The sequence below is a fragment of the Taudactylus pleione genome, unplaced genomic scaffold (genome assembly GCF_031769625.1).
Source record: "Taudactylus pleione unplaced genomic scaffold, aTauple2 ptg000967l, whole genome shotgun sequence".
Taxonomy (NCBI): domain Eukaryota; kingdom Metazoa; phylum Chordata; class Amphibia; order Anura; family Myobatrachidae; genus Taudactylus; species Taudactylus pleione.
The window spans coordinates 383,189-398,618 of record NW_028285368.1 but is presented as its reverse complement, the minus strand read 5'-3'; the positions used below and the strand labels follow the sequence as shown (position 1 = coordinate 398,618).

At 48.7% G+C, this 15,430-nt stretch overlaps 1 protein-coding gene across 1 annotated transcript in view; it reads right to left on the bottom strand.

Annotated features, from left to right (window-relative positions):
• The window catches only part of GNE (glucosamine (UDP-N-acetyl)-2-epimerase/N-acetylmannosamine kinase), an 89,862-nt gene extending 79,683 nt beyond the window's left edge, over positions 1-10,179 (bottom strand). Inside the window, exon 1 of the mRNA XM_088460059.1 lies at positions 9,939-10,179. Within this exon, the coding sequence (XP_088316185.1) occupies positions 9,939-9,992 (54 nt within the window). The 5' untranslated portion in view covers positions 9,993-10,179. The remainder of the gene's footprint in view (positions 1-9,938) is intronic.
• Positions 10,180-15,430: the final 5,251 nt, after the last annotated feature.

Here is a 15,430-nt window from a genome sequence, read left to right as displayed (position 1 = left end):
TGTCTCAACAGCCACGCCGTCAAAGACAGCCGAGCCAGGTCCGGGTGAAGATAAGGACCCTGCGACAGAAGGTCCGGTCGTAGCGGCAACCGCAGAGGACTGTCCACGGACAGATCCTGAAAGTCTGAGAACCAGTGCCGTCTGGGCCACGCGGGAACTATCAACAGGAGCGTCCCTCCTTCCGGTTTGAATTTCCGGATTACCCGTGGAAGAAGGGAAACCGGAGGAAACAGGTATGCGAACCGGAACGTCCACCGGACGGACAGAGCATCCACCAGAGACGCCTCTTCGTCTCTTGTGCGAGACCCGTACACCGGCAACTTGTTGTTGTGCCGGGACGCCATGAGGTCGATCTCTGGAAGACCCCACCTGTCCACCAGCAGTTGAAAAACGTCCGGGTGCAGGGACCATTCCCCCGGATAAACGTCCTGGCGACTTAGAAAGTCCGCCACCCAATTTAGCACTCCCGGGATGAAGACCGCTGATATGGCCGGAAGATTGCGCTCCGCCCATACCAGGATCCGAGACACCTCTACGAGAGCCGCCCGACTTCGGGTTCCTCCTTGCCTGTTTATGTAGGCCACGGTGGTAGCGTTGTCCGACTGGACTTGCATCGGGCGACCCTGGAGAACCCGATGTGCCTGCTGGAGAGCATTGAAAACCGCACGGAGTTCCAAGATATTTATTGGAAGCTCCGCTTCTGTCGGCGTCCACCTGCCCTGGAACAAGTGTGGACCCGAAACTGCACCCCAGCCCCGAAGACTGGCGTCCGTTGTCAACAGGACCCAATTTGGTACCCAGAACGGACGTCCCTTGCTGAGATGGGTCGTCTGCAACCACCAGGCAAGGGACAGGCGAACCTCCGGGGTGAGCACTATCGTCAGGGACTTCAGAGACTGAGGCAGCCCGTTCCACTTGGACAGGATCAGGTGCTGCAGAGGTCTGGAGTGAAACTGGGCATATTCCACCATGTCGAACACTGACACCATGGAGCCCAGTAACCTCATCGCCGAGTGTAGAGACACCCGGCGGCTGTGCAGACAACTGCGCACCATCGACTGTAAAGCAGAGATCTTTTCCCCCGTCACAAAGATCCTTTGCTGTCCCGAGTCCAATAAGGCCCCGAGGTGCAGAATCCGCCGAGACGGGATTAGAGTGGACTTCTGCCAGTTGATTAGCCAGCCGTGCCGTTGCAGTAGCGCAATGGTCAGGTCCAAGTGGCGTAGAAGGAGCTCTGGAGATCCTGCCACTAATAACAGGTCGTCCAAGTACGGCAACATGCGGACTCCCTGCAGCCGCAGAGAAGCCGCCATGACCGCCACCACCTTGGTGAACACACGCGGTGCTGTCGCCAGGCCAAAAGGTAACGCCCGAAACTGAAAGTGGTCGCTGCGGATTGCAAACCTGAGGAACTGTTGATGGCGCAAAAGAATAGGGACATGCAGGTAAGCGTCCTGTATGTCCAATGACACCATGTAGTCCCCAGGTTCCATCGCCAGAATGATGGACCGTAGGGTCTCAATCCGAAAATTTGGCACCCGCAAAGACTTGTTGAGAGCTTTGAGGTTGAGAATCGGACGATACGACCCATTGGGTTTCTGCACCAAAAAAAGATTTGAATAGAAACCCTGGCCCCTCTGGGAGAATGGAACAGGCACTATAACTCCAGCCTGGAGCATAGTGTGCAAGACCTTCCGCAGCTCTGTGGCCTTGTTCCGGTCTGATGGTAGACCCGTGGTGAAGAATCGAGCCGGGGGTCTGTGCCGGAAAGAGAGGGCGTACCCGTGGGAGACCACCTCGAGAACCCAAGTGTCTGTCGTGGTGACCGACCAACACCGGGTGAACTGCAGCAGGCGGCCTCCCACTTTGGGATCCCCCAACGGGAGGCCCGGACCGTCAGGCCACAGGCTTGTCATCAGGCTTAGGGGCCGGACGTCTGGTACTCCACGCCTGCTTCCGGGGCTTGGCCGATTTCTTGGGACCAGCCTGTCGGGGAAAAGACTGTGGTTTGGGCCTGCCCTGGGCCCTATAAGACCGAAAGGACGATGGTCCTGAACCAGAAGGAACCGCGGCCGACGGGAGACATGCCGATTTGGCTGCCGCCAGCGTGGCCACAATCTTGTCCAGATCTGGACCGAAGAGAACTTCTCCGTTAAAGGGCAACGCCTCCAAACCCTTTTTGGAGTCAGCGTCCGCCTTCCAGGATCGCAACCACAAGGTGCGACGAGCAGCCACCGCTGCTGAAGAAATTCGAGACACCAGTGTACTAATTTCTAAGGCCGCCTCGTTGATATAAGTGGCCGAATCACGGAGATTACCAATCAACTCCGTTTGTTCGGCCGGACAGTCGGAATCAAAGGACGCCTCCAATGAATCCGCCCAGTGCTCCATCGCTCTGGCAACCCAGCAAATGGCCATAGCCGGCCGCGCTGCCCCCCCCGCAAGGGAATAAGCGGACTTCAGGCAGATCTCCACCTTGCGGTCCGTAGCATCCTTAAGGGAGGACATGGATGGCATCGGCAATGTGGCACTACGGACAAGACGTGTCACATGAGAATAAACCTGTGGAGGGGATTCCCACTTAGCAAAATAATTATCCACGAACGGATAAGCCACTGCCAGGCGCCTCTGCGGTTGGTATCGCTTGCCAGGCTGTTTCCACGCCTCCTCTAAATGGTCCATTAACTGACCCGAAAGAGGAAAGACTGTGGCGTCACCCTTCACATCCTTAAAAAAGGCATACTTGGATTTAGCAGCTGGGGGAACTTCGTCCTCAATCACCAAGGCTGTGCGGACTGCCCGAATAAGTCCAGGAATATACACCTTGTACCTAGCGTCAGCGTCCTTAGTATGGAGAGGTTCCTGATCGTAAGGATCCAGAATCTCCCCATCATCAGACGTCCCTTCGTCATCCTCATAAGGAGCCGACAGAGACGCCACCGGCCGTTTATGTGGCCGCATCACAGCCTCCCCCTGCAACACATCCGACAAGTGCTGTACAGAACTCGTCAGGGAGTTAACCCACGCCGGCTCCTGAGAAACCGGGAGAGGGGAAATAGGGAGACTGCGGGGTACCACCAATTGTCTTGGGAAACCCTGCATGGGTGACGACACCACTGGCAGCTGGGACAAACCCATCTGCGTAAACGCGGGCTGCGGAGCTAACTGGCCCACTAAGGTTGTAAGCGCCTGAGCGAAACAAGCCCAGGGCGGCTCCTGTACCGGTGCTGTAATCGTAATAGGCCGCGCCATTGACAAACACTGCCGGCAGAGGCCCTCCGCGCTACCCTCCTCCTCCGCTAAAGGTACTTTACACGTAGTACACTGTAGCCGGAGAGGAAAATCACTTTCAGACATGATGGTACTAAGTATGTGACCCCTCTCACCAATTGTATTTTAAAGAGGCGAGAGACCACCCTGCAGCACCGCACCGCAAGGGCTTAGCAGAAAGAACAGGGACAGTAATAAAGCTGACAGTCAGAATAGAAGATACAGGCAGCAGCGCTAGCACAGTCACATACAATGCAAAGAAAATGAATTCCTGCACTAACCAGCGCTGATCACTCAACTACGCAGACACAGAGTCTGGTAGGACACAGCGCTGCATACACAGACCTGACCACAGCGGAGGAGAGGTATGCGGGGGGACCCAGACCACGATGCTTCCGTCCAGGCTTCCAGCAGCGTTCACCATGCGTTCAGGAAGATGGCCGCCGAGGAGCAGAGAGGAGGCTGGCCTGGGGGAGGAGCGCTGCCACAGGGCCAGTCGGCAGAGTGCAGAGAGGGCTGTGTGCAGCGGGGAGGCGCCGGCTGTGAGACAGGGAAGGCGCGCTCCCCTGGCATGCATTTAACCCCCGGGACGCCGCAGCGCTACCGCTCTGCTGCGGTCCGCTGTCCCAGGGGGGGTGGAAGCGCAGGTTCTTACCTGGCTCCACGCTGCAGCCAGTCCCCAGGGAGCCCCCTGCCTGGGGACTCTGGACCATGTAACAGCGGGGACCCACTGCGGGACCCCGCTGCTTACCTTGCTGTCCCCCTTGATTCCGGCCATGGTCCGGAACATCTGGGGTCACCGCTGGCTGTGGCCCCAGATGCTCACCAGCATCCCCGGATCGGTACCGGCGGGGGTGTAGGGAAGACAGCATGGACGTCAGGACTGACTGTCCATGCTGTACATCCAGATGTGCAGCCACAGCTGCATACAGGAAAACTTCAGGGGCTCTTCTTAGCCCCCACTCCAACAGGTGCACCCGACTCCGGCCGGGCACCAAACTAAACTGAGGTGCCTTGGCTCGGGGGCGGGGTATAGGAGGGGGACCCTAGTGCATCCTGGGAGGCTGAAAGCTTAACTCTATGGTGCCCGATGACTGACGTCACACCTATACCCCAAGGTATCCTGTGGATACCCTATGGACCCTGAAGTAGAAAGATGAAGTACCAACGACTCAACTTCCGACTGTCGTTTTACAGGCTGTGCTTGAAAAAATGATAGAAGCCGATTGGTTGGTATTTTATCTCTCTCCAAGGATTGATGCATCTCCCCCATAGTCTGTTATTATGTTCTCTATTTGGACAAACATGTCTGTAGGAGACAGTTAGTTTTCATATACCCATCAGGTACCTTTACCTCTATTTTGTGTACTATCCTCTTCCACTCTAAGCAATAGTCTGATAATACGCAGTATGGAAGTGCGGTGGTGCAGATAGAGGTGGTGAATGTGTTTATATGTTGTGTCTTGTTTATTTGTTTATAGACCACATATAGGAAGAAGATGGAGGTATTTCAAATTGGCTGCCTAACCGCTGTTTGTAGCAGGCACTGTCACTGACTGTACTGACAGCTGTTCTGTACAAACTCTTCTATAGACAGGTTACTTTATAACTCCATTATATGAATCACAAGGGCTATTTCATACATGCCGGTTTTGATCGTCCGCCAAAAAAACCTGCAGTTTTTTGCAGTGTAGTAATTTTAATAAAGTATGTAAACAGATGGGTTCTTTCAGGCGGCATGGACACGGCACGGTTGCCGTGTTACAGCCGGGAATATCCACTGCCAACCATGGCTGCGGTGTCCGTGCCGCCACTGCTTCAAGTCAGTGAAGTACTTGTTGCTATGTGTGCTTTTACACACACCGGCTTTTCTGAGCTTCTATCCACTGCTGCGCATGCCTACTACATTAAGAAAAAAAAATAAAACAACAACATTAAAAACGTCTCAAAGCCGCTGCATGTGAAAGGCACTGACTGCCGGAAAAAAAACGGCCGGCTGTGGCCGTTTTTTTGCCGGTCGGTCAAAACCGGCATGTTTGAAATAGCCCTTAGGGAAAGCTCTATAAAGTGTACTTTTAATGAAATGACCATACATTCTATATTTAGCCTGTCATATTGTCATGAATTGATGTACTGGCTATATTTTAATGAAAATAAATTTTTTCTCAAAATGAAATCATCCTGTGTCATATTTCTATGGCTTGTGTATGCGGGTTCTGCTCAATTCAGATTATCGTTGAACTTGGAAAAGGAGAAAAAAAGAAGGGGGCGAAGCCGAAAGGCAGTGCTAATAATCACTGTACAATATGAAAACACAAGGTGCCTCTGGCAATGGGAAAACATGCTGATGATTAAGAGTGCATACAAATGATTATTCTGACATTGCACCTCATAGTTCTGTGCTGTGTGCAGCATTCACCAAGCTTGTAAATATTTCAAAATGGAGAAAATGCATCTTTAAGTGGAAAGGATTGTCAATGCATGTGATCTTTTTTTTCTATAAAAAAAGTGTGACAGACAAAATATAGGATAAAGGGATGATGAGCTAAAAAAAAATAGCCAAGTAGCATTCAGCACTGTGCTACAGGCACAGGTCACAACGCCCTAGTGTATGCACAATAAAACTAGTTAAGAGTTATTTATGGCTTCTGGTATGTGAATTACTCTAAGATGGTCATGTAAGAAAGTGTTAGATGATAAAGGTACTACAACATACAGCACCCAATCTAATACCCCTTTTACACCGGAGCTAAAACCCGGGTTATTGCAGGGTTAACCCGGGCAGCTCCCTGGTGTAAAAGGGGAGAGGGTTGGATTGCCGGGTCGAGTGACCCGGTGATCCAACCCAGGCAACTAGCAGGGTTTAACACGGGCGTAGCCCGTGAAACCCTGCTGTGAGAACAGCGCACTCCGGGTCACGATGACCTGGAGTGCGCTGCTAGCCGGCCGATTGGTCCTGCTTCAGTGGCGCTTAGAGATGACGACATCTCCAAGCGACCACTTTCACTCCGGAAAAGCCAGGTCTATGCAGACCCGACTCTGGTGTGAGCGGCGCCGTCTCGCGCCTGCAAAATTCCCGGGTCTGATCCGGATAGGAACTTTGTACCAACTCCGGGTCAGACCCGGAATTTAGGTGGAAAAGGGGTATAAGTCTGTAACTCTCATAGACGTGTCTGCAAATTAAAGCATACACCATTTATTCTTTACCAGTTTTCATAAATATAGATATCTGAGAAAGATTTGGAGGAGTTGGGGACGGAGGCAAGATTGCAAACTATGGGGGGGCGATTCAGTTGTTTTTTAGTCGGGCTACTTAATGGGCAGTCAATGTAGCAATTCACTTGTTTTGGGCGCCCATTAATTGACGCACTTGTCGCACCTGGTTAGACCTGGTTTAGCTGCGCAAAATGGCTGTACCCGTCTCAAGTCCTGGTTATGGCGCCCAAATAGCAGACTTATCGCACATTTCTGCTCACCATCTCAGGAGGCTACAGGGGTGTTTCAACTGTTTTCACAGGCGGCTCTGACAAATAGACACCAGAAGGAGCAATTCAATTATTGCTCAATTCGGGCACAATAGTCACCAGCGTCAGCATTTCTGTTCGCAGCCTCCTGAGGTGGCGAGCAGAAATGTGCGATAAGTCCAGGACTTTAGACGGGTTTAGCCGTTTTACAAGGCTAAACCAGGTCTAATTAGGGGCGACAACTACGCCAATTAATGGACGCCCAAAGCAACTGAATTGCTACAATGAATTGTCCATTGTTAATGAGGTCAGACAAATCAATAGAAAATGCAAAAAAAATAAGTAAATAACACCTATATGATATGTTACATTGTCTGGAAGCTCAAACTTTATTTTCTATTATTTCCTTTTGTGACTAAAACAATTGGGCAGTATTTTACCATGCACTTTTACTATACTACTTCATTTCCACACAACTTAATGGGATGTAGTCAATATGCCGGCGGACAGGATGCCGGCCGTCGATATACCGATGCCGGAATCCCGCCGCCCAGCAAAATGCCAATGCCGCTATATCGAAGGGGATCAGAATACCGGCGTCGGCATCACCCCCCGAATCCCGAAGGATGCAGGTAAGTATGAGACATCCCGCGGATGGGGGGGATTAGGTTTAGGCACCCTCTTGGGAGGGTTAGGGTTAGGCTGTGGGGAGGGGGGTTAGGCACCACTGGGGGAGGTTAGGGTTAGGCACCCCCAGGAGGATTAGAGAGGTGGGGGGGGAGGGGAGGAATAGGGTACTTACCTACCCCTGTTGGGATTTTCTTTAAATCGACCTTTAGCCGCCAGTATTTCTACGCTATATTGAAGGGAATCAGAATACCGGCGTCGGCATCACCTCCGGAATCCCAAACGAAGGATCCGGGTAAGTATGAGACTTATCCCGCGGATGGGGTGGGGTTTAGGTTTAGGCACCCTCCTGGGAGGGTTAGGGATAGGCTGTGGGGAGGGGGGGTTAGGCACCACTGGGGGGAGGTTAGGGTTAGGCACCCCCAGGGGGATTAGAGAGGTGGGGGGGAGGGGAGGAATAGGGTACTTACCTACCCCTGTTGGGATTTTCTTTAATCGACCTTCAGCCACCAGTATTTCTACGCTATGTCGAAGGGAGTCAGAATACCGGCGTCGGCATCACCGCCGGAATCCCAAACAAAGGATCCGGGTAAGTATGAGACTTATCTCGCGGATGGGGGGGGAGGGGTTAGGTTTAGGGACCCCTGGAGGAGGGAATTAGGGTTAGGCACCACTGGGGGCAGGTTAGGGTTAGGCACCCCCAGGGGTATTAGAGTTAGGGGAGAGGGGAGGAATAGGGTACTTACCTACCCCTGTTGTGAATTTCTTTAATTGACCTTCAGCCGCATGTATTTCTACTCAACCCCAAATTAACATGCTAAGGGGGGAATTCAATTCAGCATGCAGTTTAGTCCGACACTTAGAGGTTAAGTCGGGGAATTATGGTGTTCGCGACTTAACCTCGGTGTTTAGTTGTGAGAACCTGCATTCTCCGACTAAAGTGCTGGCCGTGAGGCTGTTATTGCTAAGCCGGAAAACAGCCTCACGGTCGCCACTTTAGTCAGATTTCTCCTCACTCTGTAGAGTGGAAGAAGAAAAACATTAGTCTGACTAACAGAGGGCTGAATTGAATAGCTCCTGGAGCTCTCTCCCGGCGCGATCAACAGTGTGCTGAATTGATTCGTCCCCTAAGAACAGCTTTTTCTGTGCCCAAATATTTAAATATTAATATAATGATTCTTTTATTTTGAAATATTTGATTTTAAAAAAACAATTAGCTTTGTTTTTTAAGTGTGTTTAAACAATTTTTCATGACAACATCTCTATTTTCATTCATAACAGAAAAAAAAATATTAAGCAGCTTGCACAAAGATACAAAAGCTTCCATAAATTTATGATTACAGCAACTTCCTACGTATGTAACTTATTACTTCACTGTAGTTGTGTCAGACACAAAAGAGTGTAGCCAAATATCACTCAGGGAGAACATAAGTCAAGTGAAGCTCCGTACTCACGGAGTGATCAGACAACGATAACGATATCGCTGGCAGATCGTCCTGCACCCACCTGGTGTGCTGGATGATCAATATCGATCATCCAGCACACCACCAACTTACCAACGACTATAACGACTCCCTATAGCAGGGGTGGGGAACCTTTTTTCTGCTGAGGGCCATTTTGATATATATAACATTATTTGCGGGCCCGGTGCAGGCCACGCTCCCTCCATGTAACATCACACAGGGTGGGGCCACAATCGCCAGTGATTACAGCAATGCCCAGAGCATCCCGAGGATGCTCCGGGGAGCTGTAAGGGCAGCGGTGTGACTGTCTGATGCATCCTAAGAACGCTCCAGGTGGCACTGCTGCATAGATTCTGTCTGCAGGGGGTCATTCTAGGCACCCTGCTAGCCAGATGAGGCTAGCAGAAAAAAGCTCTGAGGGCCAGACAAAAGGATTCTGCGGGCCTTATACGGCCCCCGGGCCTGAGGTTCCCCATCCGTGCCCTATAGTTACCTGCTCGATATCGAGCAAATTGACCTGCATGTACGGGCGATGGACGATATCGCTATCATCCATACGTTCCCGCGCATTGCAGGCCGTTGGTAGGTTGGAAGGGGCCAAAAACTGAACGATTTGAATGATAACAATATGAACGATATCATTAACGTTTAAATCGATCAGTTTTATCATACCGTGTGTACGCAGCTTAAGTCAGTGTTAAAACATAATTGACATTTTTAATTCATTTGAAATACATTATAATTAAATCATCTCTGTGCTTTTCCTTTCGGTTTAATGGTGAACGGAAGATTTGACGTGGTGCTGATTATTTTGTTCTGGTTGCAGAATTTGTGTGAGGGGGGGATTTTCTGGGAGATGAGTGAACAGTAACAAAAAAGATAAAAGCGCTCAGCTCATACACCCTTCCTGTGTATGTGTCATATCTGTAGTAACTAGCAGACGCCATGGGCACAGCATGCATAGATACCGTGTAAGATCTTATTGAGATATGTACCATAAATTACACACACACTTGCTAAATATACATGACATACACAATGTTGTCAGCCAGGCCTCAGCTTGACCAGGGCAGAGGACACGGACAATAGGAGCAAAGCAGGACATGGGACTTACATGAGGACCCCGCACAGTGCCGTATCCGCTACGAGGATGCAGCTCACTCCCCATTCCGATCAAATGGCTTTGTGTAGTACAGAGCAGGCTGTGCGGTGACTGCTGGCAGCTCCCTTCCCTTGTGGCTCTAGTGGTCTCACCCTGAATATCTTCCTTCCTGCAGCCGCCACCGGCGCCGAACTAGTAGATGTGACTGTAGTTTCTGTGATTGGCATCTGCACTCCATTCTTAACGGAGGACGTAGCCCCGCCCCTTATATGCAAATCAGACATGGAATTCTTCTTCAGTCTCTCACCCAGCAGCAGCAGCAGCCTGCCCGCTCCTTGCTTTCCCCTTCCCTCTTCCCCCTGCCCTCTCTCACAGCTGTAGTGTACACCACATGACGTGACTGACGAAGCTCTGCCTGATATACGTATAGGGAGCCTGCTGCTGTTACACATGTGCAGATGATGAGTAGTAATAGGAACAAAACAGCTGCTGTACAGGTTTTTATGTTTTCCCAACAGATGCTCATTGACAGTTTTGCATTTATTGATGCTTTTATATGCACAGAGTGGTTTAAGTTATTTATGTTACTATTGTGTTGTCCGATTAAGTGCCACAGTTTCTCACAATCTTTATGTCTATAGGAAATTACATTCAATCCTAAAGTGGCTTTAAGCTTTCAGTTAAAGAAAAGAGCAAGTACTTTTTGAGTTACAGCCTCGCCAATCTATGGGGCCTATGTATAAAAGCTGGGAGAGAGATAAAATTGTGAGTGATAAAGTACTAACCAATCAGCTTCCAATTTAAATATTGCAGGCTGTGTTTAAAAAATGGTAGTTAGGAGCTGATTGGTTGGTCATTCATTTTTCACAATTTTATCTCTCTACCGGCTTTGATAAACAAACCTCCCATCATTATTGAATATGAAAGTGGGACGTGGCCTAGCGACGAGGGGCGGGGCATGCTTCCCGTTTCGTCACTCCAGGAGATGCTGGGCTGCCCCCAGAGACTCAGCCTGTACAGTAAAGATGCCGTGCGCATGCGCTCATCGGCTATGCAGAGCAGCAGTGTTTGCTCTCCCCAACTCCCCCCCCACACCACGGGACACTGCGGCCCACGGGTGGGACGGCGGGACAGTCCCAGAAAATCAGGACTGTCCCACCCAAAGCGGGACAGTTGGGAGGTATGTATAAATACCCCCCTAAATGTGAAGTTGAAAATAATAATACAAAGTCATGCATGACTTTATACGAGTAGTACCTGCAAACAAGTTTTATACTGTGTGCAGTTTGATCAGTGACATAGGGGCACATTTATTAACATTATTTTTACTAAAATAATTTGAAAACGGGTCTTTCCACACCCTTTTAACATTATTTTAGCATGACATAAATATATTAAAGAGCAACAAAAACGACTCCAATCCCTTCAATTCACATATTTTTAGTAAGCAGATCACATTTCCCATGCTTGTAATGGGAAATGTGACCTGCACAGATTTACTAAAAATATATTGTGAAACAATTCTGGGGAAAGCCCTGTGATAATAACGCCACCTTCAGATGGCGTTATTAGGGCTTTCCCCCGGTTCCCCGACTCCTGCTCTGACAGGCAGAGCCGAGCCAGGAGTCGGCCCCTTGTGATCAGCTTTGTGGTCTAAAGAGCCCACAAGCTGATCTCATTGTTAAACAAAACACTGCACACTGCACTGTGACCCCAATTAACTGTGCAGTAAACTGGCATCTCAGTTTACAGCACAGCTGACCTTGAATGCAAGCCATACTTGCCTACTTTTGAAAAAGTATTTCAGGGAGATTGTGAAAGTAACACCTATGAGCGCGGCGGTAATGTGGGCGTGTACTGATACATCTGAAGCACGGTCATAAAATTTACTTACATCCAAATGTAAACAAGCACAAAAGCAGTTAGTAAGATCTGCTTGTTGATGAAAACACACTGATATATTACAGAAAATGCATGTAGCTATAGGGATCATTGTGCCTTATAACCAATGCAGGGAAATTATACTAACGATCACGTTTGAATGTAAATATCTCTGTTTATTTTTATATATAACATTCATAATGGGGGTAAGGTGCAATCATGGAGATTGCTAGACTCTTCAGGGAGATTGTTACTATTTCAGGGAGTCTCCCTGACAATCAGGGCAGTGCCAGATTAAGGTCCAATGGGTCTGGAGCTGAAAATGATGAAGGGCCTATTGTGTGACGCTACGGGAGATGTGACCACAGCGGAGAAGGAGGTTGGATGGCTAGTGCTGTGGGGGTATATACACACAAATAAATGTGTGCATCTATATCTCTATCTACATACAGTGTAGAAAGTGGTGGCAGCGGCACTCCTTAGTAATAAATCAATAAACAGATGAAGTTCTAAACTTCTTTACTTCAACGTTTCAATCTTTTGGATTTTCGTCAGGAAGATAACAAACAAACATAAACACACTTACCTAAATAACATACAGAGTCCACCCCGAGTGCGATCGTCTCCGTCCATCTGAGAGGGCGTCTGACGTCATCGCGTAGCACCACGCAGCCCACGTGACGTCCAGAGCTCCGCTCACTATGGCAACCCAGAGAAACAAAATTAAGTGAAGAACCTTCACCAAATTATATACAAAAGGATCTATCAAAACAGTATTTTCGATGTGGGTAACATATCCAGACAATGTACAATTAGTATAGATATATATATCAAGCAGAATAAATATATATCTATAAAATCGCTATTACAATATACTTGGTATCTCTAAAACAAAGTGGAGAGACCTTAAAGATAAAGTGGCAAAAATATTAAATAACATAAGATTAGTCAAAGCAAGCTAACGATACTGTCTCATTGAGACCATGGGGCTGCAGAGTATTAAGGCGGTAAATCCAATAGGCCTCCCTTTGTAACAATTTTCTAGCTCTGTCACCCCCCCTGTGATGATCTGGGACCTGCTCTATCATTTTGTATCGCAAAGTAGATAAAGTATGTTTACATATACGAAAATGGCGAGCCACAGGTTGTTCATTCTCTTTACCAGGCAAGGCAAGACGGATGGCAGACCTGTGTAAGGCCATCCTTTCACGAAACTGTCTAGTGGTTTTCCCTATATAGAGTAATCCACAAGGACAGCGTATAAACACACAGGCTAAATATATATATATATATATATATATATTATATTATATACAGATAAAAACTGCTCGATTTGGATGTAATTACCCTCAAATTAAATCTGAAAGTCTACAGTTAAAGCACATCTTGTTTGTTTCATTTCAAAACCATTGTGGTGGTGAATAGAGGCCAAAATCTGAAAATTCTGTCAATGTCCCAATATTTATGGACCTGACTGTATATATATATATATATATATATATATATATATTTATATAATCTCCAAGGGGGCATGCAGCCACAAAGCTTTTGGCTGGTTGCCACGGTAATTAGAATGCATTATGAGTGAAATGCTATCTGGCCCAGACGCCGATGCACCAAAAAAAAAGAACGTATAGAATCCTGAAATGGTGGTATGTAATAGATATAGATATATATGTATTGGTACATATCTATATGCACACATAATAATTGTGTAAGGTTTGCCCCATTTTCTCAGTGTGGGTGCAGTGGAAGCCTGGACTTGCATCCCAATGGCTCCTACTGCGAGGGTGATGGGACCCAGAAGAGGTGGCCCGGCTGCCGGGGGCAAAGTAAGTACGGGAGCTGGACAGAGTAAATATGGGCAGTGGAGATAGGAAAATGGGGAGTGTGGCAGGACTGAGTGAATGGTGGGGGTGTAGCGACAAAGGGGGGGTGTTGGTATAGAGGCAAAACAGCAGAGGGGGCCGGGAGCGGCCAGAACAGAGGGTGGGACAGAGTACAAGGTGACTCAGCTTATGTGTATGTATGTGTGTAACTGTGTATATTATATATATATATATTAGGGGTGAGCGGGTTCGGATTTCTGAAATCCGAACACTAGGTATCTGTATCAGGCTCGACTTTTCCCGCCTGACTCGGATCTGAAAACGAGGCAAAACGTCATCATCCCGCCTTCCGAGTCTCGCGGGTTTTGGATCCTATATAAGGTACCCGCGTCGGCGCCATTTTCTCACTCGGCTGTGGACAGTGAAGAGGGAGGGTGGGATTTAGGGCTGTGTAGTGTAGTGTAGTGTAGTGCTGCTGTTGTCCACTACTTCAAAGTCCATAGGGGCTGGCTGTGTTGTGCTGTGCTGCTGTTGTTAATAGGGGCTGTGTCCACTACTTCAAAGTCCATAGGGGCTGGCTGGACTGTGTTGTGCAGTCAGTTCTCCATAGGGGCTGTGTCCACTCCAAAGTCCTGTGCAGTGTCCCAGTCCTAAAGGGGTGCCTTAGTGTTGTCCAGGGGGTGCTCTGTCCATCAGGGGTGCTCCCCCCAAGTGCTAAAAAAATAATATATTTTCTGTGTTTGTGAATTGTGTGCGCAGTAGCCGCACGTGCATCAACAAAGTAGTGCCAAGCGTGCGCCTGTGTCATAAGTAAAGGGCCGGCTGGCTTGACCGTTAAAGGGTGCTGTAACCCCCGAAAGTACACTCCAGTCCAAACCAAAAAAAAAATTATTTTCTGTGTTTGTGAATTGTGTGCGCTGTAGCCGCACATGCATCAACAAAGTAGTGCCAAGCGTGCGCCTGTGTCATAAGTAAAGGGCCGGCTGGCTTGACCGTTAAGGGTGCTGTAACCCCCGAAAGTACACTCCAGTCCAAACCAAAAAAAAAAATATTTTCTGTGTGTGTGAATTGTGTGCGCAGTAGCCGCACGTGCATCAACAAAGTAGTGCCAAGCGTGCGCCTGTGTCATAAGTAAAGGGCCGGCTGGCTTGACCGTTAAGGGTGCTGTAACCCCCGAAAGTACACTCCAGTCCAAACCAAAAAAAAAATAATTTTCTGTGTTTGTGAATTGTGTGCGCAGTAGCCGCACGTGCATCAACAAAGTAGTGCCAAGCGTGCGCCTGTGTCATAAGTAAAGGGCCGGCTGGCTTGACCGTTAAGGGTGCTGTAACCCCCGAAAGTACACTCCAGTCCAAACCAAAAAAAAAATTATTTTCTGTGTTTGTGAATTGTGTGCGCAGTAGCCGCACGTGCATCAACAAAGTAGTGCCAAGCGTGCGCCTGTGTCATAAGTAAAGGGCCGGGTGGCTTGACCGTTAAAGGGTGCTGTAACCCCCGAAAGTACACTCCAGTCCAAACCAAAAAAATTTTTATTTTCTGTGTTTGTGAATTGTGTGCGCAGTAGCCGCACGTGCATCAACAAAGTAGTGCCAAGCGTGCGCCTGTGTCATAAGTAAAGGGCCGGCTGGCTTGACCGTTAAAGGGTGCTGTAACCCCCGAAAGTACACTCCAGTCCAAACAAAAAAAAAATTATTTTCTGTGTTTGTGAATTGTGTGCGCAGTAGCCGCACGTACATCAACAAAGTAGTGCCAAGCGTGCGCCTGTATCATAAGTAAAGGGCCGGCTGGCTTGAC